The sequence below is a fragment of the Pangasianodon hypophthalmus genome, chromosome 13 (genome assembly GCF_027358585.1).
Source record: "Pangasianodon hypophthalmus isolate fPanHyp1 chromosome 13, fPanHyp1.pri, whole genome shotgun sequence".
NCBI classification, from domain to species: Eukaryota; Metazoa; Chordata; class Actinopteri; order Siluriformes; family Pangasiidae; genus Pangasianodon; species Pangasianodon hypophthalmus.
The window spans coordinates 18,832,151-18,859,869 of record NC_069722.1 but is presented as its reverse complement, the minus strand read 5'-3'; the positions used below and the strand labels follow the sequence as shown (position 1 = coordinate 18,859,869).

At 40.1% G+C, this 27,719-nt stretch overlaps 1 protein-coding gene across 1 annotated transcript; it reads left to right on the top strand.

Moving 5' to 3' along the window:
- Positions 1 to 1,325: 1,325 nt before the first annotated feature.
- On the top strand, positions 1,326 to 26,283 carry slc25a23b (solute carrier family 25 member 23b). Its single transcript, XM_026915999.3, has 10 exons — positions 1,326 to 2,602; positions 11,004 to 11,127; positions 11,489 to 11,576; positions 11,715 to 11,826; positions 11,910 to 12,068; positions 12,370 to 12,516; positions 20,316 to 20,429; positions 21,510 to 21,677; positions 21,822 to 21,972; positions 22,205 to 26,283. Exons 1-10 carry the CDS (start codon positions 2,402 to 2,404, stop codon positions 22,384 to 22,386), a joined length of 1,446 nt encoding a protein of 481 aa, XP_026771800.1. The 5' UTR covers positions 1,326 to 2,401; the 3' UTR covers positions 22,387 to 26,283.
- Positions 26,284 to 27,719: the final 1,436 nt, after the last annotated feature.

Below are 27,719 nucleotides of genomic sequence, written 5' to 3'. Positions count from 1 at the left end.
TTCACAAGTGATTCAAATAAAATAATTTACTGGACTCTTATGATGGAAGGTTAATTCCACAAAGGTCGTTTCCTGTTTCCTGTTTCCTGATGATTGTAGACATTATCATTTGGATTCAAAACTAACTTTCTTCAAAATGTAACCTATCCTTTTTGTTATTTCAGCTTACAAGTGATTTGCATTTTATGGTGAACCCTCTGAGATATGCTGATATATTCTTCTATTTATGGTTGTCTTTGATGTATCTGCCTACATCCAGCAAACTGTTCATGATATTTTCAGTAGCAGAAAAAGTGTTTTCTATTTGCAACTGGGAGTAGAGTCACATCCATATAATTTACCACAGGAGCTTACATATACATTATTGTTATTGTTTATGTACTACCTAAAATAGTGGAAAATACCGACATCTACCCTTGTGTATTTCATAACTATATCTGCGGTTTAATCATATTTCTTTCTCCACTAAACTGACTGGAATATGTTATGTCAGTTCTGTGGAGTTGAGTCTGGTGGTATATGGACTGCATGCAATGTCTTTGCAGATTGCTTCCAAACTACAGTCTCTGAATTACACTTTTTTTAATAATAAGGGGAGGATGTTAATTGCTGTTAATCCACCCACTGTTGTGTGTATAATACAGTTACATGCTTAACAGGATATAAACTCTTACAGTAAAAGTGTGATCTATCTGCCATGCCCTGCACTGTGGTTGTGTTATAACATACTGTAACATACTGAGTCAAAACGTTAATTTGAAATAACACAGAAGAATTTGTTCAGGCACTCTATTAATTCTCCTAGTTGAGTGCAGTGTCATATACTCCTTCTCATGGCTTCCTCTTCATCTTGTCCAATACCACAAGCGCTGATTCATTCGGTTTCCAATCAGTTGTACTTCATCACTACACAGTAGTGTTTATGTCACATCTGCTAATCCATGTGCAGTCTAATAATAACAACCATAATAATAACAACCAGTGCACTGGACTATTCTACTTTTTCATTTTTTTATACACCTTAACAGCTTACACCTGAGTACAACAAGTACAACTGTAACACTTTTTGATTTGAGTTAAATTACTCAAAGATTATTTAAATTACAGACTTCATACTTCCCACATAATATTATGCATTTGTTTGCTTCTTGTATCATGTGCCAGTTTACTGATATCATCAGCGAGTACTGTACAATTTCACTGAAACCAAAAGGAGTCCCGTGTTACAATCCGCAGTCTAGGAAAAAGATAAACATTAAAAATACAAAGGATGTATCCTTCAGGGTACCACCTTAGCGACAAAAAAAGGTACAGTAGTTTTTCCTGTGAGTTTTGGAGCTTGGATAAAGTGCCAAATGGTGACTTTTTGGGATCTGAAATCACAATGGCATTGAATCATCATCAGCTGAAACACTGAATGGGCTGAGTTACTACCTCACTTAAAACCAAGTTTAACCACAAGCACAAAGTCCTGTATTTATTAGGAGACACAACTTAAAATAACATTCAAATGTGTATCATTTCTCATTTCAAGAATTCTCTATAGGGTACTTCATATTGGTATCCTTTATGTTCTTGGACATACAGACACTGTGACCACCACCTTCTTGGCCTAAGTTTGCCATTAGGTTTTTAGCCAGATCCGTGATTAAAGTAATACAATCTCACTTTTGGAAATAAGGAAATCTCATCTGTAATTCATTTTATCCCGACTCTTAGCCATGACTCCGAGCTAGTGTAGAGCCTACTGCGCAAGACAGAAGATGCAGATCGGATGGATATGAGATACCATGAGATTAAACAGAATCAGCAACGTCGGTTTCGCTTAATGGTCTCAGCTGAACAAAAATCTTTAACAGTTTATCAGTCAGCGATAAAGTAGAGTGGCAGAGTAGTAACAGGGATCTGCTCTTCAGACCGGGCTGAAAATGATGCGGCAATCGCACATCATCATGTAGGCTATGCGGTAAACTGTGAGTGGCTTTCACGATGCAGTGCAACTCACGAGCAGCGTCTGTAGGAGAATATCCTATAGGAGAATTTATGGAATTACGCATCGCCGCATAGAATCAGTGCAATTGATACTGGGATTAATATTACAGAGGGGAATGTTGCGCACACTGGACTGGCCACGGGATTAAAGCGCTTGTAATCGGAGCAGAGTTAAGGGAGCTGTGCTGCGCATTTGATCAGTCGTTTTCTGTGGAGCTGAGTTATCGCACTTCCAAGGAATACATGTGTATCAGGCGAGTGTTGGTGAAGTCATTTTATCATCATTGAGTAGGGGTGGGACAACGGCGACCCTCGCAGTTAAACAGAGCGCGCCAGCTGGGATTAGTGTAATCTAAATTTCCCCTGGTTCATAATCAAACCTGTTACTTGGGAAAACTCAGTGTTTCACATGGGAGAAGCGAGGGTTCGGCTGCCTTTTGGTTGGACCCGGGCTCGCTGTCAGGATGACGGCGCTTCAGAAGCTGAGAGGGAGAAACGGTGGGCTGAACTGTTCCAGCAGCTCGATGTGAATAAAGACGGGAGGATCGACATTAATGAACTTCGCAGCGGACTCGCGGCGTGGGGGGTCGTCCGCAGTGACGTGGACGAGGTGAGCCCTGCTCACACTTTACCACAGAACTGGCTGAGAATTCAAGCTAGCGATTAACCTTTTAGTGTCACATTTGCTACTAGTTTCTTGGCATTGCAGAATTGAGCTATATCACTGACTCGAATGGCTCGGCAAAAAATGCGCTGGGGGTTGCAGCGACGTCTAGTTCTGTTTATATAAATTAATTAACCCACTAAAATAGTTGCCTTCGTCATTTAAAAACTGGGTCGAGGGGTGGTCCCACAGGTAATCTGTTCAAGGCAGTGGTGTGGTTGTAGTCTAGACCGAAGCCTGAAGGTATTTTGCATAATAACAGAAAGATGACAGCGCATGGAACTTCTAAAGCTGCAACCCAAACACCAGGGCAGATTTCTGAATAATTCAGAGATCTACTGTCTAATGTTTTAGTGATGTGGAACTGTTGAGGTTTCAGGTTATATCCTGCTTTGCAGTTTCACTGCCACGCTGCCAACTTCAATTTAAGATGAACAAGAGTTTCTCTGTATCCTTTTATTTTCTCACATTATACCAACCTCATATACATCATTGTTGAGAACAGGGATTATTGTAAAAGTTTTTACTTTGTGTTTAGTTTCCCAACAAACAGACCAACCACAATCTGATGTAAAAATCTTCCGTCTGAAAGCTATCAACTGATGCAATTTATCTAATTTTACAGTTAGCTAATTAGGTGTAAAAAAAATCATCAAACATAAGGAATGTATTTCACCACAAAGTAATTTATGGGGAAGAATATAAGTGACCTATAACACAACATTTCAAACTTGTTTTAAATGAGGAAACGTGTAGGTTAAACATGCATACAGTTTAGAACCCTAAGTAACATTTCTCCAAACAAAAACATTGATGTGTTAGCTAATTAACAGTATCTGATGCAGCACTGCATAAGTTTATGCTCACATTTGCAATTCCTCATTTCTGTTTCGTTTTAATCAACAATAGCCTTAATATGTATTTCACACACTGTTTTTTTTCCAATCTGAAATCCAATTTAAGAGTAATTTTCAATTAAACATTTTAAACAGTAACTGTGTGTGACTGATTTGTCTCTTATCATTAGAATCAAATTAGAATCACAGTTGGCATATGTCGTGGATAATGTGCTATGCCATAGCTCTACTGGTACTAATTTGGAGAAAAGGTCTGTGCACACAAGGCAGTTTTCCTTATCTGAGTCACTCGAGTCCTTTTATTTAACGTGCTTGGCTGTACTTTCTTTCAGTTTCCTAGTTTGTTCATTTGTTTGTCGAGTACCAATAGAAAAGTTGTCACTTCATGACCATGACCCCATGTGAATATCCTATAAAAGGTCCCCACTACGTCACACTCGTCTGCTTTCCCATGCTAGTTTTGTCGAGGAGGTGAAGGAGTGGATTTAAAGATGCTGAGTATAGCGCTTTAATCCTGTTTCTTGCTAATAAGTCTAATCCTGTTATTGTTAAATCTGCACCATCAGCTGAGAGTGTGTTGATGTACCTTGGGTGATGATAAGTATTTTATTTTATTTTGCCACAGGTGACTGTGTCATTAGAATACACATGGCCTATTGTTTGAGTTGGCTTGTAGAAGTGTGGGCTCTATAAACTTAAATTAAGTCCATAATTTATCATGAATTGTTAAACTTCATCAACTTTTCCAACCTCCTGTATTTCAGGGCAGATGGCAAGCTGTTTGTTCTCCCCAGCCAAAATGGAATTGGATGATGGACATGATTCATGCCCAAATTGTTTGGGACCAGAGCATATTTGACAAGCACTTAATGAGCATTTCCCTAACTACAGCACAATTTTAATAACAACATGCAAAGTACTCTTTGCAGGCAGCAGAAATACTGCTGGCTATTCATTACATTCCTCTGATGATGCAGAGCAAAAGAGCAGCAGAAAAGGCTGCAGATCCCATTAGGCAGAAAAAGGTAAGCTCCTTCGCAATACTGCAGTGGCAGGAACAGAAATCGACAGAAGACTCGCTTCATCAGTGGTAAAGGAAGAGCCAGTGACTTCATGCATTGGAACACAGATTAGAGAAGCTGGCAGAGAGTATGGGCCAAATGCAAGAGCCGAAATGCAACAGTGCAATGAAGAGCAGAGCTCAGGGGAGCTTAGTACAGCTGCCTCGCATACACTTATGTATGTTTAAGAGCGCATTGTAGCTGCGACCTGATAAAAGAACACGCACACTGGCTGCAATGGCACACGGAAAAGCCCTAGACTTGGGATTTGTGTCTATGTTAGAGAGACTAGCTGACTCATTAGTGATGTATGTAAATCCATGCTACGTGCTATGTGTGCAGCCCGAACATAAGAGAGCTGACACATTGGCTTGCAAAAGTATAATATTTGTTACACTATCTTAAGAACGTCTGTTACAAAAATTATATTTAAATAATAACATTTCCAGAATTATCTGATATATACAGTGGGTAGATGCTTTCTCCTTTTAAAGTAAAAAATGCATTAATAGAACAGTGTGCCATTCTGGGATGATTTGTCAATAATAATTCTCTTATCAACATTTAAGAGTGCAATGGAATTGTGAACTGATAAAAAGAACAGGCATAATGGCTGCACTGGCAGATGCAGATGCATTAGGCTTGAGATTAATACCTTTTTAGAGAGACCAGTGGTACAGGCTGATGAGGCCTTATGCATAAATCCATGCTATATACAGCCTGAAAGTAATGAGCTGACATACTGGTTTGCAAAACATTTGCTACACTATCGAGTGTAAGACTAATAGAGAGGTACATTTGTTCCTAGCCCTTAAGGACATAAGGCTCACACTGAGAGATGCAATGGGCACACTTATCATAGAGACAGCACTTCAGGCTATGCGAGTCCTAAAAACAGGGTACTGCAAATCACTCAGGTTGCTAAACACAGATGAGAAGCTAAGGTTGAGTGGTTCAAATGGCATTGGAGAAAACACTTTGCACCATCTGCTTCTGGTACCTGGACAGGCCATTCATGCTCAGTGATTGTCTCATTCTGTCTGAGACACAAACTAAATATGTGAGCAAAAGATTACATTTAGACATTATCCTTTTACACCTGCACATTTTTCTCAGTATCAGAACCTTGAGTGATTTTCATACTCAGTAGAGTACAATATCAGGACCTGGAGTGATTCTTATTCTTAGTGGCGAACAATATCAGAATTTTGAGCAATATTTATGCAAACTGTGTCAGAATTGTGAATGATACTCATTCCATATCCACTGATCATTCCAAGGATCAGTGTGAACACTTTGAGTGATTTTAATTTTCAATAAATGTATGTGTGACACTATGCAGCTCAAGGACACAGTCAACCCAAAAAAATTTTTTGTCTGCTTTCCAGTGGCTCAGTTAAGTTCAGTTAGCGCTGCTGTCACACAAACAGAAAGTCAGCTGCTTTCCGGCTGCTCAGTTTGGTTCAGTTCAGTACACGCATATCAGCCCCACTCCTTGAGAGAGAAAGAATAAATAAGCATTTAAAAATGAGAGACAGGTGTACCATGTTAATTTGCTCACTCCCACACACTCCTGCTGCAGATTTCTGATAAACAAATAAATTTCCCCAGCACACAAGAGCAAAGAATAGTGTACTGGCTACAAATGACTGGTAGAACACCCACAGGAGTGATGTGCACACGTTGAAGGATCGCAGCCTCCTCAGAAAGTAGAGGTGTCTTTGGCCCTTCTTGTACACAGCATCTGTATTGATAGTCCAATCCAGTCTGTCATCATAATGCACACACTGGGTCTTATATGTGCTCACGACGTCCACATCCTCTCAGTCAATGGTGACAGGTGATAGGTGGGGCCTGGACCTCCTGAAGTCCACCACCATCTCTTTTGTCTTACTGATCAGCTGCAGTTGGTTAAGTTTCTACCACTCAGCAAATTTCTCCACCAAAGCCCTATACTCACCCCACTATAGCAGTGTCATCAGAGAATTTCTGTACATGACATAAGTCTGTGTTGTACCTGAAATCTGAGGTGCATAGATTGAACAGGAAGGGAGCCAGTACAGTCCCTTGAGGGGCCCCAGTGCTGCACATAGCCATATCTGAGACACAGCCATGGAGTCGTACAAACTGCCAGTTAGGTAGTCCATTGTCCATGAGATGATCGATTTATCCACCTGCATCAACTAGAGTTTCTTCTGCAACAGTTCAGACTGTATGGTGTTGAAAGCAGTGGAGAAATCAAAGAACATTATCCTCACAGTGCTGCCTCATGTGTCCAGGTAGGAGTATGCCCTAAACTTCATCCACATATAATCGATATGATCCACACCAAAAAAAGAGAATTATCCACACCAATGCCATCCTGGTAGGCAAACTGTCTTGTCTTGTGCAGTTCTAGCCAGTGGTTGAAGTTGAGCTAATATCAGTTTTTCCAGGATCTTCATTATGTGTTACGTTAAGGCCATTGGTCGAAAGTCATTTAGGACTTTTGGTTTCCCCTTCTTGGGCACTGGGACCACACATGAAGTTTTCCATTTGACAGGAACCTTTTCCAGACTGCAGCTCAGATTGAAAATGTGCTGTAGAATTCCACTCAGTTGCTCAGCACACAGCCTCAGTACCTTAGTTTCAATGCTATCTGGCAGAGCTTTGCTCAGTCTGAGTTTCCCCAGCTCCTTCTTTACCTTTTCGGCAGTGAATGCTATATGGTGAGTGTGGGTTTGGGGGGAGAGGGGGAGGGGGTGTGTGGGTCTTCTTTCAAGGTGTGTGAAGGTAATGGCAGGTGGTAAGTAGAGGTGTGGGTTTGTAGGAGTGGGGGGAGGGAAATGATTGAATGAGCTGCTGTTGTCCAGTGATGAGAGGCACTGAGGGATGCAAGGGTAGTGCTGAAGAGGAAAGACTGTGAGTGGGGACTACAGCAGATCCAGTGTTCTGTTCTCTCTCTTTTTACATCCCCCAAACTGTCTGAAGGGTGCTAGATGTGAAGAGAGAAAAGCATGGTTGAAATCTCCAGATATAGCTATAAATGCGCTGGGGTGATGGGTCTGTAGTCTCACAATGGACATGTGGATGATGTCACATGCCATGTCTGCAATGGCAGAAGGTGGAACATAAACAATGCACACAATGGCATGGGAGAACTCCCTCGGCAAATAAAATGGAAGCAATCTGGCAATAAACAGTTCAATGTCCAGGTTATCGATGACTTCTTTTACTTCTTTTATTGCAGTAAGTAGTATCGAAGTGTGAAGACCACCCATTTGATGGCTAAACACACCTTCTGCACCTTGCTGTATTTTTTGCACTGAAAGTATCCTGCTGACATACAGCGTTGGGTGATCCTCCCCCTCCACCATCTGGGACAGAATGGCCCCCAGCCCTCTGTCCGACACGTTGGTCTGCAACACAAAAGGGAGAGAAAAGTTAGGGGAGTGAAACAAAGGGCCCCCACAGTGAGCCACTTTAAGCCTCACAATGGCCTGCTGGCACTGCTCTGACCACTGGTGCCCCCTATTTAGTGAGATCAATCAGCAGACTGGTGAGGTCTGAATAATTAGGTGCAAACCTGTGATAATATCCTGCCAGCCCCAGGAACCTCTGGAACCTTCTTTTTTGGTCTTGCATCTTGGGCAGGCAGCAATCACAACAGTCTTATTAATTTTGGGATGCACTTTCCCATGACGCAGGACTTTATCTCCTGGTGCAAATTGTCTCAGTTGGGAATCCCTATTATAGAGCCTCTCCTGGCCCTGGAGCAAATTTTCCCATGATAGATGACGCACAATAAGGTGTGGAGTTTGGCTTGCAGGTCCAAGATATATTGAATCCCATTTTTACTAGGTGTTGGACTTTAATCCCTGTTTTCTTTAATCATGTCCAATACTCTGCAGGTCTTCTGCCCATATTATAACTAAAAAAGGGAAAACCCTGTGGAGGCCTGGGGAACCTCCCGGACTGCAATTAACAGGGCTTCCAACCATATGTCCCAATTTTGGCTATCTTCATGCGCGAACTTAAGAATCATGTTCTTAAGCATTTGGTAAAGTACTCCACTAACCTGTCCATTTGCAGATGATAAACACTGGTGCGGATTACTTTATTCCCCAATAATTCATATAGTTTCTGTAGTGTACATGACATAAATGTTTTTTGGTCAGTCAGGATCTTCACAGAGATCCTTCTCAGAGGCATGGCACATCGGTGCATTTGGGATGGCCAGCAGATTCACCAGCTGACATTCCCACACCACCATTGGGCTAGTGTTTTCTCTACCACAAGGTGCCCTGCCTTGAGATTATAATGAGCCACATGTAAGAGCAGTTGCTGTGGCTTTTTTGGTACCAACAACTGGGTCATGGTTTGAGTGTCCCGGATCACTCGGTATAACTGGTCTTGGATAATAGAAAAATGGGTTAGCACCATTACAGCTTGGACTTTCTCCCTGTCAATCACTGCCATCTGATCGAATGCATTCTTTAAAGTATCGTTGTGCAACTGTTCCAGTAAGAAATCTGCTAGGGGCTCAAGGCAAGGGGGTGGGGTGAAGGCCCCGCTCTCTCACACTTGCCCACGCGTGGTCATGGTTGTGATGTACCCGGAGGTGCATCAGCCGCCAAGGTGGCAAAGACCTCACACCACGCTGATTGCCGAGACCCACCCAGTTGAGCTCCTGAAACCTAGGCCAATCTGTTCCCAAGATTACTGGGAATAAATGCCATCTTTATTCTAAGTTTTTGTCCCTTTTACATAATTGTGAGAGGTACCATCAGATAAGTGTGCACATCCCTGTGAATACAACCCACCTTCACCTCCCAGCACCTTTCCAAAGTCTCGTCCTGAATCAGGCTTTGGTCGATCAAGGTCTGAACACTCCCCGAATCCACTAAGGCCTGATGTATACCCCTTTGAGTACTAACTGGCACTCTGTAAGTCATCTCCAGATTTGGGGAGGGCCGTGGGGCCACAGAGTTCCAGAGCACCTGACTCACATCGTCAGACACTCTGCCTGACTCTGCCCTGGTTCCCTGAAGCCCCAGTAAACAAAAAATCAGCAGCTTTTCAGTGGCTTGGTTCAGTTCAGTTGTTCAGTTCAGCAGCGCTGTCACCCACAGAAAATTGGCTGCTTTCCAGTGGCTCGGTTCGGTTCAGTTCAGTTCAGCTCCGCAGTTATTCTCTCTCTATCTCACTCTCTCTCTCTCTCTCGCTCTCTCTCACACACACACACGTCAGCCCCGCTCACTGATAGAGAAAGAAAAACAGCATGTTAAATAAGCATTTATAAATGAGAGACAGTGTGCTATGTTAATTTGCTCACTCGCCCACACTACTGTTGCAGACTCCTGCTAAACCACACCCTGCCACATTATGGTATCTAAATTATTTATGAATGCTGTCCATAATTGTCTGATGAGGTGCTTCCATCTGGACATGTTACAAACCCTTGAGATGACTGGGATATTTGGCCTTCACTAGTTCCAAAGGAAACCACCCTGGGGGTGGTATTCCAGAAGGAAGTAGAATGGTAGGTTACATATGTAACTGTGGTTGTACAACTGAGTGGAGGACTGCCAAACGACCTGGGTCACTAGGGTTGATGGGAATGACTAGAGTACAAGTGTGATGACCTTTTATAGGCTATCCACTTGACGTGAAGGTCATGTAGTATGACTTAGCTATTTGTACTCCACAAAGAAACAAGCAAACAAGAATACTTCAGTTGTTTTTAAGGAAACCACAGTGCCAGTCCTCTGCTCAATGTGATGAATACAATGTTACCGTAAACACACAGAGAGTTCACCCCAGATATGATGCCAGTTCATTGACAATTTGTCTCTGATGGAAATGGGTAGTGTGTGCCAACATTGTGGCCTTGCTGTTAGGTTGTGACTGTGTTAGTCATGTGCTATAATGCAAGAGGTGAGATTAACACTAGTCCACAATGTGATTGGGTTACTGCTGCCAGGCCTCAGTACATTCAAAGAGAAGCTGCTTATCACTGCTCATAGTGTGCCATTTTTATACACTTTTCCTCTTTCATACATAAAATTATGAAACAGCCTTAAACTAAATGTTATGACAGCTGTTGAAATTAAATGTATTTTGATTTTGATACTATTCAGTCTGGTTCCTGGTAAATTTCTATTGATGAATTTCTGTTGATGTGCAAATACAGCATTTTAAATTAAATCCCTGATATATATTAAAATGTACAAATTAAAGGAGCTTTAAAAGCCAATTTAAAAATTCAAGTTTAATCTTAATTAACTTTGAAATATAAATATGCTGAAATATTTTCAAACAACTGATGTCAAACTATTTCAATATGACTTGCCTAGCCCTTTGTTCTTTACAAAACACCATCCTGCTTCTTCCTCCTTCACTCCAGCTTCTTTGTCCTGCCTCACCCTTGCTTCTCACTCATTCTTGCAGATAGTGCGTGTGAGTGATACCAATCATGATGGACAGCTGGACTTTGAGGAATTCACCCAGTATTTGCGCACCCACGAGAAAGAGCTCAGACTCATGTTCCACAGTCTGGACAACAACAATGATGGTTTGTATGCTGTCCACACAAAGGAAAACAAAAACACTTAAGCCACTAATCTTATCTACTGTCTGTGTGTAGTTTCCCTGAATAATGAAGCGTAATGTTAAAGTGGCACAGAAATCAAATGGTATGTTGTGCAGTATTCTGATACTGATACTTTATTTGACCATTTCAAATGATCTGATAAAGAATTAGAAGAGACTAGTTTCCAGAAGTAGACTGGATGTTCCCAGAGGAAAGTATTATATGATCAACAAATGAGTAAACCTTGTATATTTTTGTTAATGTGCAAGCAGGCACAGTTTAATCATTGTGTTATTTTTTATACACTATTTGATGTGTACCAATGTGCTTTGCCATTATTTAGGTCGTATAGATGTAGGGGAAATCCAGCAGTCTTTAAAAAGTCTGGGCGTTAAAGTGTCGATTGAGCAGGCCTCCAGGATACTGCAAAGGTTTGTGATTAGGGAATGACCCATAAATCCTATCTTTTTGGTAATTAATTATCTCTCATCACAGCTCTAAGTCTTAGTGATTAGTTTGCATGATCACTGGCAAATTTGTTTTCTCTCTTTTGTTTGCTTGATTTTCAGTATGGACAGAGATGGCACAATGACCATCAACTGGAACGAATGGCGAGATCATTTCCTGTTCAATCCATTCCACAACATGGAGGAAATTGCCCACTTTTGGAAGCACTCTTTGGTTAGTTTCTCAAAAGCACAAGATCATTTATTGTTTTAACCCCTTTGGCAAAGAAAAAAATACTTTGATTCATGTTGCTGTAGATGCTTGATATTGGAGAACACCTGACAGTGCCAGATGAATTTTCTGAAAGGGAGCGGAGGGCAGGATTGGTCTGGAGGCAACTAGTTGCAGGCGCGATTGCAGGAGCTGTATCCAGAACTGGAACTGCTCCGCTAGACAGACTTAAAGTTTTCCTACAGGTAAAGACAGATAATTTGGTCAAAGTTCTTTCTTCCTATTGATTTGGTGAATTTACCAGTAGTAAAATGTGATGAGGGAACATGCAAAGCCCCACTATACAGACTCTAATCTTTTGACTAATTGTGTTCAAATGAATTAAGATCACTCCTTTTGGTTTGGATAGTTTGTCAATAATAGTAATTGATCAGACAATGAACAAGAACTGCTCCATTACACAGACACAAAGTAAAGATTATTTTGTCAAATTCTACTTCTGTTTTGTGAAGGTTTTCTGTTAATTATGTTTGCTTGTTGCTGCAGGTTCATGGGTCAGCAGGTGTTGGCTTGTGGTGTGGACTGCAACGAATGGTGCAGGAGGGGGGTATCATGTCCTTATGGAGGGGCAATGGCATAAATGTTGTCAAAATTGCTCCTGAGTCTGCAATCAAGTTTATGGCATATGAACAAGTAGGACACATCACAGTCAATATGTGTTTTTTTTATTTTAAGTGTGCATATACAACTTTGCCTCTTGCTCTTTTGCCTCTGAGACAAAAGTGTGTTAGAATTTTCCCTTCTTAGCTACATTAGCTACATTAGAACAACTATCGGGGATGATCAAGCCTCTAAACTACAGTTTTAGCCAATGGTGTGATGGTTATTCTCTCTGCAACTAGAGCACTGGGGCTTGATAACAGACCAGTTGCTGCTGAGCACATAGTCCACAGTGTGTTCAACTGTTATTTACAGTTTCATCATCAACAATCACCAAACATGGGTCTGTCCCACAGAGGTGCCAAAGCCAATTGACTATACTGACTGTGAAAACGCAGTTGCTACTAGACAAACAGGCAATGGAAATTGTACACAGACCAGAAAGCCTAACAATTTTTTTTCAATATATTTACTGATTCCAAAAAAAGGAGGTGCTATCTGCCCCACATTATGTCTAAGAGAATTGATTACCGCTGTTCCATATGCTATGCATGCCATATGTATATTTATGAAAAAACACAATTGGCTTATGACTAGGACAGGTTTTCTCCTTTGTGGCATGCCTTTAAGGTGAAAACAGTAACAACAGATGCCTCCCAGGAAGGATGGAATGGAAAAACCTGAAAATGTAAGGAACACATGAAAATGAGACTCAATATCAGCATATAAACATCTTTGGCTAGCACTTCAACAGGAACCCCTAAAAGGGTCTAAGGTACTAATGCAGACTGACAACACCACAGTGGTATTTTACATCAACCACTGGGGGGCACAAAATCACAAGTGAAGTTCAGGTGGGTGAGCAAGCTCCGGAAATGAGTGGATGCTCCTGTCTCAGAAAGCAGCATATGTACCAGGCTGAAATAATCAGAGAGCAGATGTGCTGTCTTGCTGCAAGCCTATACCCGGATCCACAAGCTTATACCCAGATGCACAAGAAAGCATACTGTCCCAGATAAGCATTTCATTGTAGCACAGCAGACCATGAAATTTTGTGTATGGCCTCTGGGAGTGACCCCAGCATACTGATATTTGCAAGGGGTCAGACACACTCTTGTTTGTGTGCATGCTCTGTATGCTGGTTTTGTAGGCGACAGCCCCTTATCACAATGTTTTGAGCTGACTAAAAGTGTATATGGCAGCATTGGCTATGGACAGGGTATAGATTGAGAGGAGCACAAAAACTAGTCCAAACTTTTTTTTAAATGTTTCTGAATATGCAGAATGTCTCCAACCCACATGTGAAACAGTGAGCCCACAGTAGGATCCTGAATTGGTAATACGAAGCTTATGCCATATGAACAAGTGGAAGATGTCAGCTTTTTTTAAATTGGTTGTCACTACAGTCAGTAGTAGGTGATTGTGTTATTGGTTGTCGCACAGTATCAGCATATCCAACTTACAAAAACATCACATTGCGGTCAAACATAGCTTTCACACAAAAGATGTTGATGCTGCAGTATATCAAAAAAAACAAAAACCTAACAACATATCTGTGCTTCTAGGAAAGAATGTGCCCAGATCAGCCCTGGGTCTAGTGAAGGATCTCAAGTAAAGGGACTGCCAGCGGTTTATGACCAACTGTTTATGTGCTTTGGTAATCACTATAAAATGTTTGTGTAGACATACATGAAGGCAGGTCAAGACGTGCCTTCTTTCATTAAATGCCATTTGACAAGCACCAAGTCCAGTAGGAGAAGTGTCTTTTGTGGACATTTGTGAAGTGGCAACATGGAGTTCATCAACTACACCCAAGAAAATACAGCAGTAAGACAATGGGCAATTGTTATCCTTAAAAGAGGATATACAGTATCAGTTTTATTAGTATCACTCTCAAGAGAGTGTAGTAGCAGAATGTTGAGTGATTCTTATCCTCAATAAAGAACAGCACCAGCACGAGTGATTTTCACTCTCAATAGCTTAAAGAACAGTAACAAGTGATTCTCTTCCTCACTAAGAAGCAGCATTAACAGTATCAAGTGATTCTCAGTCTCAAAATGTCTGAAGTATGGTATTTGAACCCTCATGATGACTTTGATATATGGACCCCACGAGTTTAGAATGGAAAGAAGTAAAATGGAAGGTTACCTACAGTGAGTTCAGAGAGTATTCAGAACCCTTCACTTTTTGTACAATTTATTGTATTATAGAGCGAATTTAAAAGGAATTAAATTGACTTTTCGGCCCTTAATCTGCAAGTAATAATACACAATGACAAAGCGAAACCTTTTTTTATACATTTTTTTGCAAACACTCACATCTGAATACTTTAGATAAGTTTTAATATACCCTTTATTCAAGCACCTTTGACAACAAGGTGGTGGTGGTGGTGCGGGGGTCTGCACAAAAATCAAGACTCTTTTTTGTACCTGCATCAGCAAATTATTCGCTGATGTTTGAACCCAAATGAATATAAGTATCAAAACAATGTCCTACCTTAGTGCAGGGCCAAATCAAAGCAATTAACCGTTTTATCCGAATCTACTTGAGTGGCCCGTTCAGTGTTCAGTACTGCAATGTCCGAGAGGCTCTCCTGGCTCTTGGTGTTTCTCATGTAAGTTTTCAATTGGCGCATGCAAGAAAAATTTCTTTCACACAATGTACAGTCAAGAATAACTTAAATAGGTTGCCAATGTTTACTAGATTGTGGCCTAGCTTTGTGGAAATCCATAGCGATGACAAATAAATGTCAGGTACTGTTTGGTGTGCGTACAAGAGCTGAGAATGTTGTTAAGTGTAATCAAAGTGTCAATGTAATTTTCCTGAAACTGCTCACAGATCTCATTAATAGTGGTAGTTGTTCTTATCGCACAACTTGACTGCGAACTTTCAAAGCTGCTTAAAGTGGTGATCAGTTCTCATTGTTAAGAGAGCAGAGACTGCGCTAGATGCTAGGCTTTTCACAGTAGCATAGTATAAAGTGGATGTCTTTAGTCCTTTGGACAATACATTGCACTGTAGGAGAACTCGCCACATCAAAATGCAAGAAAGTTAAAAAGTGAAAATCAGTGACAGCAGGCTACTTGCCTGTCCCCCCGACCCACACATCAATTTCCAAAATTTCATTTAGAGTGTCAACAATAGTCTCAAAGTTATCAACTATGACCCTGAGAGCCTCTGCGCAGCAGCTCCATCTTGCATCGCTAAGAGATTTCAATGAGGTAGATTTACCTGAAAAGTCACTGCTCTGTTCTCACAAAGACTCAAACAGCATGCTGCTTTGCTGACTCCTTGATAAAGTTATAGAGTGATTGAACATTGTGTCTCACAGCTGTAGTGATGCAACAGACATCCACAACGAGTGACAATGGACATACATCGCCAGTGGATTTTCACTTAAAATGCATGTAGCTACACCATCGAAGGTTCCCTGCATACTCGCTGCACCATCATAACATTGTACTCTCATGTTGCAGATATCAAGATTAAGGCTCGTCAGTACGTTCTTTAAAAGATGGGCCAAAGATTCACCATCTGTTTTGAATGATTCCAATGAATGATTCATGCACAACGAGGTCTCTGTCGACGTATCTTAAATCCATTGCAACTTGCTCATGCCTACTTATGTCTTGCGTTTCAATAACGACAAAAATCCCGGCTTCATGCACTCTCTGTATGATGTCACTTTTAACTTGACTGGCTGGTGCTTGCTATAAACATAATGAAGTGACCTCTCTCTTTCTTTTTGAATAGTGGCTTTTTTCCAGTTGCCAAATCCAATCACTTGAAATGTGTCTGTCTTGGACTCGTTGCCACCAAATGTGCAACAGGTGAAACAAAAAGCCTGATCAATGGTGGGACTATATTCAAGCCAGTTGCAAAGTGTATACCATTCTTTCCTGAACTTTCTACTGTCCATTACTGTAAATGAAATTACTGGCTGATATGGACCAATCTCACTAAAGTTTGCACATGTTTTTGCTCTGTGAACTGGATCTCGCCCAGGTGGCAGGTTGTCTGTAGAGGCTTGGCTAACCTTTGGCATTGGGGCAGGATTCTCATCTTCTGAATGAGTGACACTTGTCTGCTCAATTACCTGTCCTCCATCAGCAATATCTGTTTTTGTTTTCTTCAATTCAATTCAATTTTATTTGTATAGCGCTTTTAACAATGGACATTGTCACAAAGCAGCTTTACAGAAATAAATGGATTCACAAAAAATATATTGTAAATATGTGAATTTATCCCTAATGAGCAATTCAGAGTGCAGAGTGCAAGCAGGGACTCCGGCAAGACTAGCTATGACAGCATAACCAAAAGGGAGAGCCAGAAGCTAACACAGACCTGAGGGCCCACTGGGACATAAGCCAGCCACTCCACCGTCGACAAACCTGAGTGAACTCATGAGTTCACACCAAACATCCCAGTTCACCACAACACTCTATGGCTGTGAACCCTCCAGACCTGCTCCTTTACCTAAGAAAAAAACTATTCACAAAAGGCTTGACTAAACAAATATGTTTTCAGTATAGACTTAAACACTGAGACTGTGTCTGAGCCCCGAACACTAAATGGAAGGCTGTTCCATAACTCTACCCCAAGCTATAGCCCGCACTATTCGAGGTACCAACAAATAGCCTGCACCTTTTGATCTAAGTAGGCGTGGCGGATCATAAAAGACCAAAAGTTCGCTCAGGTAACTCAATTCCAATTAAATAAATTTGCCACAAGTTGGCTCCAGTTATGTTCTAGAGATATCTCAGGAAAATCATATCAATCAGGATGCGCCTAAGCTCAATTTGGAGTGCCTTAGCCAAGGGTCTGAATACTTAGCTAAATAAGATATTTCAGTTTTTGATTTCTAGTGAATTTGCATGAAATTTTTAAATAACTTTTTTTTTCACTTTGTGATTATGGATTATTGTGTGCAGATTAATGGCCAAAAAAGTAAACTTCCATTTTAAGTTGAATCTGTAGGTACAAAAAAATGTGCAAAAAGTGAAGAGGTCAGAATACTTTCTGAACCCACTGTATGTATCCATAGTTCTACAAATGAATGGAAAATCACCAGGGCCACCTGGGTCTCTCAGGTTGACGAGAATGGACAAGCATGAAACAGCAGGCAGGTTTTAAAGGCTGCACATGTGAGGTGAGGACTTTGCTATTAGGAAACGAGCAAACAGGCAAACTTCACTAGTTTAGAAGGAAACCACCCTGGTGGTCTTCCACTCAGTCATAGAATGACTGTTACATACACCAATCAGCCATAACATTAAAACCACTGACAGGTGAAGTGAATATTGATTATCTCATTATGCTGGTATCTGTCAAATGGGTGGGATATATTAGGCAGCAAGTGAACAGTCAGTTCTCGAAGTTGATGTGTTGGAAGCAGGAAAAACGGGTAAGCGTAAGTAACTGTGCGACTTTGACAAGGGCCAAATTTTGACAGCTGTACGACTGGGTCAGAGCATCTCCAAAATGGCAGGTCTTGTGTGGTGTTCTCATTATGCAGTGGTTAGTACATAACAAAATGCACGTGGGCAGCGAAAGCTAGCCCGTCTGATCCGATCCCACAGAAGAGCTACTGGAGCACAAATTGCTGAAAAGTTAATGTTGGCTATGATAGAAAGGTGTCAGAACACACAGTGCATCGCAGCTTGCTGTGAATGGGGCTGCATAGCAGCAGACCAGTCAGAGTACCCATGCTGACCCCTGTCCACTGCCCAAAGCACTTAAAATGGGCACCAGAATGCACCTACAATGAGCATCAGAACTGGACCATGGAGCAATAATAGAAGGTGGCCTGGTCTGATGAATCTTTTACATCATGTGGATGGCTAGGTGCCTGTGTGTCACTTACCTGGGGAAGAGATGGCACCAGGATGCACTATGGGAAGAAGGCAAGCTGGCGGAGGCAGTTTGATGTTCTGGGCAATGTTCTGCTGGGAAACTTTGGGTCCTGGCTTTCATGTGGATGTTACTCGGATACGTACCACCTACCTGAACATTGTTGCAGACCAAGTACACCCCTTGCAACGGTATTTCCTAATGGCAGTGGCCTCTATCAGCAGGATAATGCGCCCTGTCACACTCCAAAAATTGTTCAGGAATGAATGGGGGCCATGACAAAGAGTTCAAGGTGTTGACTTGGCCTCCAAATCCCCCAGATCTCAATCCAATTGAGCATCTGTGGGATGTGCTGGACAAAAAAGTCTGATCCATGGAGGCCCCACCTCGTGACTTACAGGACTTAAAGGATCTGCTACTAACGTCTTGGTGCCAGATACCACAGCACACCTTCAGAGGTCTTGCCTCGATGGGTCAGAGCCATTCTGGTGGTACAAGGGGGACCTACACAATATTAGGCAGGTGGTTGTAATGTTATGGCTGATTTGTGTAGGTAACCTTAATTTAGTAATATGTTTCTTTTTCAGATGATAACTAAAGATACTAGTACGTAACAAGCAAATTATTGTCTGTTAATTGGAAACAAATCAAGTTGTGTTATTTTCAAGCCAATTTAAATCTCTCAACTCTCTCCAGGGCTGAAAAACCACACTAATGTTCATTCTTGCCTTTCATCTTGCTTGGCCTCATTTATGTCTAACAAAACAAGTGAAACCCCCATTGGAGTTTGTTGTAAGCATCCAATTAATTGATAGATGTGGTGTGTCTATTTGTCATAGGTTTCCATGGTTGTATAATTCTTTGTGGTACAGCATCTAACTAGCCACAACCTGCCTCTATGGTCCTGTGCGCACCCTCTGTTGAGTGTTTTTTTTTTTTCTTGCAATTTAAATGTGAAAGGCTTTGTTTTAATTTAGTAAACCTAATTCTGGAGCAGGGGAAAACTTGCATGAAAGAATTCATTTTCATTCTGCAATGTCCAGACCAACATCTGACTTATGTTTCTTTCAAAAGCTCAGAGAGGACCATTTGCATTTGCATGATATGGAATAAAATCTTATAAGTAATTTGCTGTGCCAAGAATCTTTTTAAAGCATGTACAGTATGTTTAGGTTCAGAAAAAAATGTAAATACTGATGTACTTTTTTTTTCTGTTAGTGCTACATGATTTATAGTTATTGTGTAACCTATATAACAACATCATGTTTGGCATTTTGAGCCTATGCTGGTAACTCTGTACCAAAATTACCAGGTACCAATCTCATATTTGTTTTTTTTTTGTAATCTTGTAATAGAAAGTATTAGATAGATTGGACTACATTCAAGATATTTTCACTTGCTAGTCATTTTTTTGAAGTGCATAAAGTTATGTACTTTCAAAAGCCCTCACACACTCACCAGTGTATGGAGATGGATTGTTGTTTAAATATATGTAAATGTCTGCACAGGTTAGATTTGGCAATATCTGTGCTGACTTCAGATCTGTATATATTTTTCCTGGGACTTAGTATGGATCAAAACCAATGTTTTTGTAGGTATTGATTCTCAGTTTTAAAAAAAAATTATATGATGGCCACAAGAAAAACACATGACTGAAACAGGTCAACATATAACCACAATTTTGGGAAATGGTCAGTGGTATTGTAGGTATTACAGTGACCATTTGGTGTCACTCCAGAGGGGTAATGAAACCAATTCAAATTGGTTCATTGATGTCACAGTTTCAAGTTCAATTTAATTTGTGATCCTTTCCAACTTCATTTATCTCCTTCAGCTCCTTCTTCATGTCATTACTTACAAGACCTGCACTGCAAAAGTAGTGTTCATTGATCTCCTGCAGTCTTATAAATTTACACATTTAAAAAATTATAAATTTGTAAACATCCGCTTATATGTCATGTCAAATCCTATCGTATCTGTAGATAAAGTGGCTAATTCGAGGCACCAAGGAAGGGGGCACACTGAGGGTTCAGGAGAGGTTTGTTGCTGGCTCGTTGGCTGGAGCCACTGCTCAAACTATCATCTACCCCATGGAGGTAAGAAAGTGAGACTGAGGGAGAAGGAGAGAGAGGGGGATCTTAAAAGCTGCTATGGGTTAATATAATTTTTATTTGTGATTTCTGCAGTTTCCAAATCACTGCTGTGCTATAGAACTTGGATATACTTGGAATAAGTGGATATAATCTTCATCATTATAATCTTTATTTATATTGCACTTTTTGAGTTTCAAAGTGCTTTACACCTAAAAGATTAGATAGTCAAAACATTATTTATTATTTAAGTATTTATAGTAAAGACACATTAATTAACCCATTCTGGTGATTCTACAATCATCAGTTAATTAACTATAAATCTACGAAATTTATAACGGATGTGGAGCCTATCGCGGCAACACTGGTTGAAAGGCGGGTGAATTCACTCCGGATAGGATGCCAGTCCATTGCAGGGTACCATTAGTACACACACATATTAGTACAAATCATGTTAAGTATATTTAACAGCATAAAAGGGCAAAAAAAAAATTAAACAGAATGCTATTAATCTGGATTAATCTGGAAACGTGTTCTTTATAGAGCTTGCATTCCTTTTTTTTCTGGAACACTAGGACCAATATAAGAAAAACATCTTCCAACAACTGAGCTGTGAGTGATCTTTGGAATTAACATTAGGCCTGTTTCAGCTGAGCAAAGTGCATAGAACAGGCTAAACATCTTTAGGAGATTAGAAGATTGCTCATATGCTGGTGCTAAAACATTTAGAGCTTTAAAACTCATAAGCAGTACTTGTGACATATTGTATCTGTGGACAGGAAGCTTCTCTGCATGTCCATTAAGCATCTGCATGGCAGCTGTGTAATCAAATTGGACATGGAAGTGGAGACCAATATCATAAAGTGTGGCATTTTTTCCATTAAATTGGGAAAATTGGAATGACTAATAAATGAAGATTTTCTTCTGCTGCACCATTTGTCTAGAATCAAAATGAGTTGCAGCAGGAGGTTCCTCTGCTGGATAATTATCATCCAGTTTCTTTCATTTACTCAGCATCAGTATTAATACACATTCTCTTCCTTCTAGCTTTTTTCCATACACACTGTTTCTACAATCCTCTCCTAGGTGTTGAAGACGCGTCTTGCTCTACGGAAGACAGGGCAATACTCTGGGATGGTAGACTGTGCCAAGCAGATTCTGCAAAAGGAAGGAGTGCGAGCCTTCTATAGGGGCTACGTACCTAACACACTTGGCATCATTCCTTATGCTGGCATTGATCTGGCTGTTTATGAGGTATGTGCATGTAAGTGCATGCCACATATCACTGATACGGTACATGAAAACCCTAACTCATTCTGTCTTCTATCAGGGGGATAAGTCTTCCCACAATATTTCATGGTCTGCTCCAATTCTCTCTCTCTCTCTCTCTCTCCACAGACTCTGAAAAATGCCTGGCTACAGCGGTATTGTATGGGCTCAGCTGATCCTGGTGTTTTGGTGTTGCTTGGCTGTGGCACTGTGTCAAGCACCTGTGGCCAGCTAGCCAGTTACCCATTGGCCCTTATCCGTACTCGCATGCAGGCCCAGGGTGAGTGAGGTCCTGGATCGTGTGATATTCATGAACAAATCATTATTTTATTTTTATTGTGAACAACACTTACACAACATCATTATTTTGTTCTCCCATGGGTTTAAGTGTATGTAAGGATAACCCTGACAGGAATTGGATAGTATAAACACATATCATTGATGATTGTTTATGTCTATTTTGTGGATTCTTTACTTTTCCCTAATGGTATCCTGCATTTTTGTCTCTGCAGCTTCCACAGAGGGTGCTCCAAAGCTATCCATGGTGGGCCAGTTCAAGCACATAGTGACCCAAGAGGGTGTCCCAGGTCTGTACCGTGGCATTGCCCCCAACTTCCTGAAAGTCATTCCTGCTGTTAGTATCTCCTATGTGGTCTATGAGCACATGAAGAAAGTCCTGGGAGTGGATTCATAGAAACTGCTACCATAAAACGACAAACGACAAAAACATTTGAAGCAGTGGGCTTGCCTTAGAAGACTGAAATGAAGAATAAACCAAGACGACTGACAGAACCATAAGAAGCAGACAGATGCCTACGTGATGAAGCAGAAAAGTAATGCTCAAAACCTAATCTACATTATATACATCATATATATATCATCTGCGGTATATTTACATTATAACGGATTGGAAGGATGACGCTTAATATTAATGGATCTATGATGTGTTACAAACACATTCCTTATTACATTTTTTACTGTAATTACTAATTGCCATAGCTGCATACTAAAATGCTTGTTTAACAAGCTCAGATAACTATTTTTAATCAATAAAACAAAATGTTTTATTAATAGTAGTTTATTAAAGTGAGCTAGATCTAATAGACAACACTCATTCGAATTAGTTTTCTGTTTTAAAGTACAATGTTTAAACTGATACTGTCTTGATCAGCTAACTAATGCATATTGAGGGTGGAAATTTTTATGGAAGGATTTCATTTTTTAATTTGCAGTGGTTGTTCTATATGTTTACGTCAATGTGTACTTTGCTGAATAGTGCAAAAAAATCCTAGCACTGCAAAAAATGTTTTAAACCTATGTCTAGACATTTTTACTAATGTCAAGCTTTAAATGTTCTTATTCCTCCATAAGTAAATGCTTACAATTAGTCAAATTTCTAGATAGATAGATTTCTAGATAAATTTGACTATATTAAAGATCTTTTTATTTGCTAAGATGTAATTTTTGCAGGGAGGCTACACAGAATTTGGAAGTTTTCATATGTAACCTTGATTCTCTGACTGAGTGTAGGACCGCCTAGGCTGTTTCCTTTGGAACTAGTGGAAGCCATATGTCAAAGTTGTTCTAAGGGTTTGAAACGTGTCCTGCAATTTGCCAGACAATAACAGACAGAACTCATAAATAGTGGAAATACCATAATTTACTGAGAAGTACAATCACTCAAATTGTCGATATTGCTCCCTCTTGAGAATGAGAATCAAGCGGTGATACTGCTTGTTATTGAGGATAAGAATCACTCAAGTGCTGATCCTATTTTTCCTGGTTTTTTATTGAGGAATAGGTTTAGCACATGGTATGTACTTATTTTTTCATGTTAATGGGTTGTGATAAAGCAACATTCAGTCTGTGAAGTCTGATGAATGTAGATGGTGAGCTCTATGTCGTAATGTTTGAGTGCACTCACTGGACTGGCCTGGGTAGATTGTCATCTGCAAGAGTACTCTGCTACTGAACACAGACAGTGCATGATAACCGTTAACGCACACAATTCACTCATCTGGCTGTAATGATGGACAGAAAACTACTGCCTTAAGAGATGACGACATTATATTAGCATCTTCTTTTGGTTCAGTTAGCTTGGACCAAGTCCAAGTTCCACTGGGGGCAGTCGTGGCCTAATGGATGGAGAGTCGGACTTGCAACCCAAAGGTGAACCTGAAGGTCGTGGGTTCAAGTCTCAGGTCTGGCAGGGATTGTAGGTGGGGGGAGTGAATGACCAGCGCTCTCTTCCACCCTCAATACCATGACTGAGGTGAGACCCTTGAGCAAGGCACCGAACCCCCAAACTGCTCCCCGGGCGCTGCAGCAAAAAAGGCTACCCACTGCTCCGGGTGTGTGTTCGCGTTGTGTGTGTGTTCACTACTGTGTGTGCACTTGGATGGGTTAAATGCAGAGCACAAATTCCTAGTATGGGTCACCATACTTGGCCACATGTCACTTCACTTCACTTCACTACTGGACCATTATTTCATGTGGATATTCAAGACATTCTGCATCCTTGATTAACTCTCAGTGGTAAACCATCAGACAGTCCCTGATGAACAATGCCAAAAATGACATTTAGACACAATAATGATGCGTTTGCTGCTGCATTATGCTGCAGTTAGGGCAAGGCTCTTGAAGATGCTCTTGTTCGAAACAATTTGGGCATCAATCTTGTCCATAATCCAACTCAAGCCTGGTAGAACACGTAGCTTGATATGCTGATATGACATAAAAAGGTAGTGAAAGTTAATCAAATTAAAAAATTTTATGAATTTTTGAATTCACAAAATTATTTAATTAGCTAGTACCCACACTACTACGCACCAACACAAAATATACAGTAGGTCATGTGTCTGTTCTACGAACACAGTCAACTGTACTGAGAATAGTAATAAGTAACACTAGAATTACTGTCATGCAAGGTGTGCATCAGTGCACACTCCTTTGATAGTTTAGAATTAACAGTAACAAAATTAACTAGAAAGAATGGATTAGACACTAAGCGTATTCAGTCCAACCTTCTCAGCTCTTCAACAAGACAGAAATGCAACATGGGGTCATTGACATGAAGTGACAAATTTCCTATTGCTATGAGCAAAAACTCCTTTCATTCCAGAGACTACTAAAAGAGACTACTAAAATATCAGTTTTACTCGAATTTTGTCCTGCTGAATACCTGCTTTTGGACAACATAGCTGTGTTTGTTCAAATATTTTGTGGAAAATGTTTTTCTTTTCTGATTTTAATTGTTTTGGCTAATTGCCATTCATCTTAATAAATATGTCCTCTTCTGACCATGCTTCAGTGATAAATGTAAACTTTAAATGTAACTAACAATCATTCATAGAAGTACAGATTAGGAGCAGGCCATTCTCTGTGTTGTATACTTGTGTGTTGTATAATAGCCCTTTATCAAAGGTCTAAGAAGGTCAATGTTCTCCTGCAGTTCTGAGAATCAGTGTTTGCTTATAAATCTCTATTAATGAGAGATATAAGACTTTTGTAAGGTTTCCCATATTGGGTAATTGCTGCAATATATGAAACTAATTTAAAATACTTAAAATATATTTATTTGTGTGCACAGAATTATATGCTTCCCTACTTAAAATCCTAAATCCAGTGGAAAATGTGACCGTTTACAAGCATTTATTTATTTTGGTTGTCATTTGTTCGCTAAAGCAGAATACTTAAAAATCTATATTCTTTTTATTGATAGTATTCATATCAATTTATGTATATTACTGCAAAATATGGAGTTGTGAAGGACATGCATGAATCTATGGAAAGTGAATCTAATTTTCATGAATGTATTAACTCATCTTTTCTCATAACTAACTTTTTATGATCTTGGTACTACTAGATCCATTACAATTCCTCTACCCTAATTAAAGCAGAATAAAATTTTGTATAATATAATTTTGAATGTCAATACTTACTTTACATACATGTATTATAAATACTTAAATAATATTTAATGTATTTTTCCATAACATTTAACTTTTACTAAGTTAGTTAAAACTTGAATTTTGAAAAGAATTTGTTGCATTGAGAAAAGGACGCCTAGTATGAATGCTTGTATAATTATAATAATTATTATATTATTATTTGAGCCATATGCATGCTATCAGTATTAAGTGATAGTGTTTGCTTTTTCTTTCATTTTCCCTTAATACTAGATTGCCTAGGATAAATGATGGAGCTTTTGGTAGTTTTTATATATTTGGATCAGAAAAGATGTGTACAACATTTGTACTAATTCAGTGGTTGCTCAGTGGTTAAGACTTCAGAGTACTGATCAGAAGCTTTTGAGTTCAAATCCCAGCACTGTCACTGCTGGGCCCTTGAGCAAGGCCCTTAACCCTCAACTGCTCAGTTGTATAAAAAAATGAAATAAATGTAAGTCACTGTGGATTAGGCTGTCTGCCAAATGCCATAAATGTAATTCTCTGCTAAGAGAGGCCCTGTATGTTATACAAAATCTCCATGTTTAAACCAGCGTAGAAGGAGTGGTATATATATTTAAAATCATTTATTGGCAAAATATAAGCAATAAAAATCTGTAAAAAAAATACATTTCTGTAGACAATGCAACAAAAATGAAAATAAATACATATGAAGTGTGTAATGTTTGTTTCTTTTCTGTATTTTTTTAAATGTCAGATGGGAATATAAAACACACAGACCCCATACATACAACAGAAGTATGTGAGAAATCCCATTCAATTGAGGTGTGCTGGGTAGGTTATACTGGAAATGAATCTGCTATTTGGCCATATGCGCTCATCACTCATGGCTTGGAAGCTTGCATGGAGTTCAGATTCAGCTTTTTTTAAAATTAGTCCCCTGATCAATGGGGGTTCCATGGCTAAAAAATCTCCAAAGTGCCATGAAGAAAGAGTCTGAATCTAGATTGTGCAGGATATCTAAATGGATGCACAGAGTGGTCAAACATTTGAACATAGTACACCACTCTTCTCTGTACCTCTACCTCTCTTAAAAAGGTAAGAATAGAATGGGCCTTCATTTGGCAAAGATAATAAGGGGGAAGATCAGCCATTTCTGTAATACTTGGCTTTGTTCTCCACTTTTAGCACTCAAGTTCTTTGATGGTGATGTATTGCTGAACATCTGAGTATCCAAAACTTTTGGTGCAGTTCTGCAAAGACTCCTTCTGCACCTGGATGACATAGGTTTTGGTTGTATTGATGAATGATTAGCTTAGTGATGCGGTGCTTTGGGTCTAACACAATGGGATGTACAGTATCTTCTTTAAGGCTCGGATAAGCCTGACCAAAGGCTCATACTATGGAGCAAGAGTCAGAATCTAACTGTTCGATGAAATAGCATCACTCAACTTGTCTGAAAAACTATTGGGTTGAGCTTGTTGCAGAATGAAGATTCAATTAAATTTTATTTGTATAGCGCTTTTAACAATGGACATTGCCACAAAGCAGCTTTACAGAAATAAATGGATTCACAAAAAAAATATATTGTAAATATGTGAATTTATCCCTAATGAGCAAGCCAGAGGCAACGGTGGCAAGGAAAAACTCCCTGAGATGATATGAGGAAAAAACCTTGAGAGGAACCAGGCTCAAAAGGGAACCCATTTTCATCTGGGCGCAACGGATAGTGCAATTATAAATAAATCCCTTCTATTATTGTGTACTATATGGACAAATAGTGCAATTGTGCAACCAATAAATTCATCACAGTTTTTGGAAGAAGTCTGGTTGGTTAAAATCTATCCACTGTCCACTGATGGAGTCCTGAGTACGAAGGTGTTCGTGGCAACCACGGCCCCAAAGCCACTACAGCAATTGCAGTCCCAGGCCATTACAGTACAGCTCCCAATATGTGATTCCCAAGCCATCTCCACAGCCCCCAGGTGGGAGTATCCCCAGCAAACCAAATGGTTCTTCAGAGCGTCCATATGGGGCCGCCCCCAGCAGCAGCGAGCGAACTCAACCGATGAGAACTCCAACCAGAAGTAGGGCATCAGGATGGGTCAGGCAGCGAGGA

Excerpts from the sequence above, each read along its gene's own strand:
- slc25a23b (XM_026915999.3), top strand. The coding sequence starts at position 2,402 with ATGGGAGAAGCGAGGGTTCGGCTGCCTTTTGGTTGGACCCGGGCTCGC. Across the intron at positions 11,827-11,909 it reads ACTTTTGGAAGCACTCTTTG|ATGCTTGATATTGGAGAACA; the intron begins GTTAGTTTCTCA and ends ATGTTGCTGTAG. Across the intron at positions 21,678-21,821 it reads TTGATCTGGCTGTTTATGAG|ACTCTGAAAAATGCCTGGCT; the intron begins GTATGTGCATGT and ends CTCTCTCCACAG.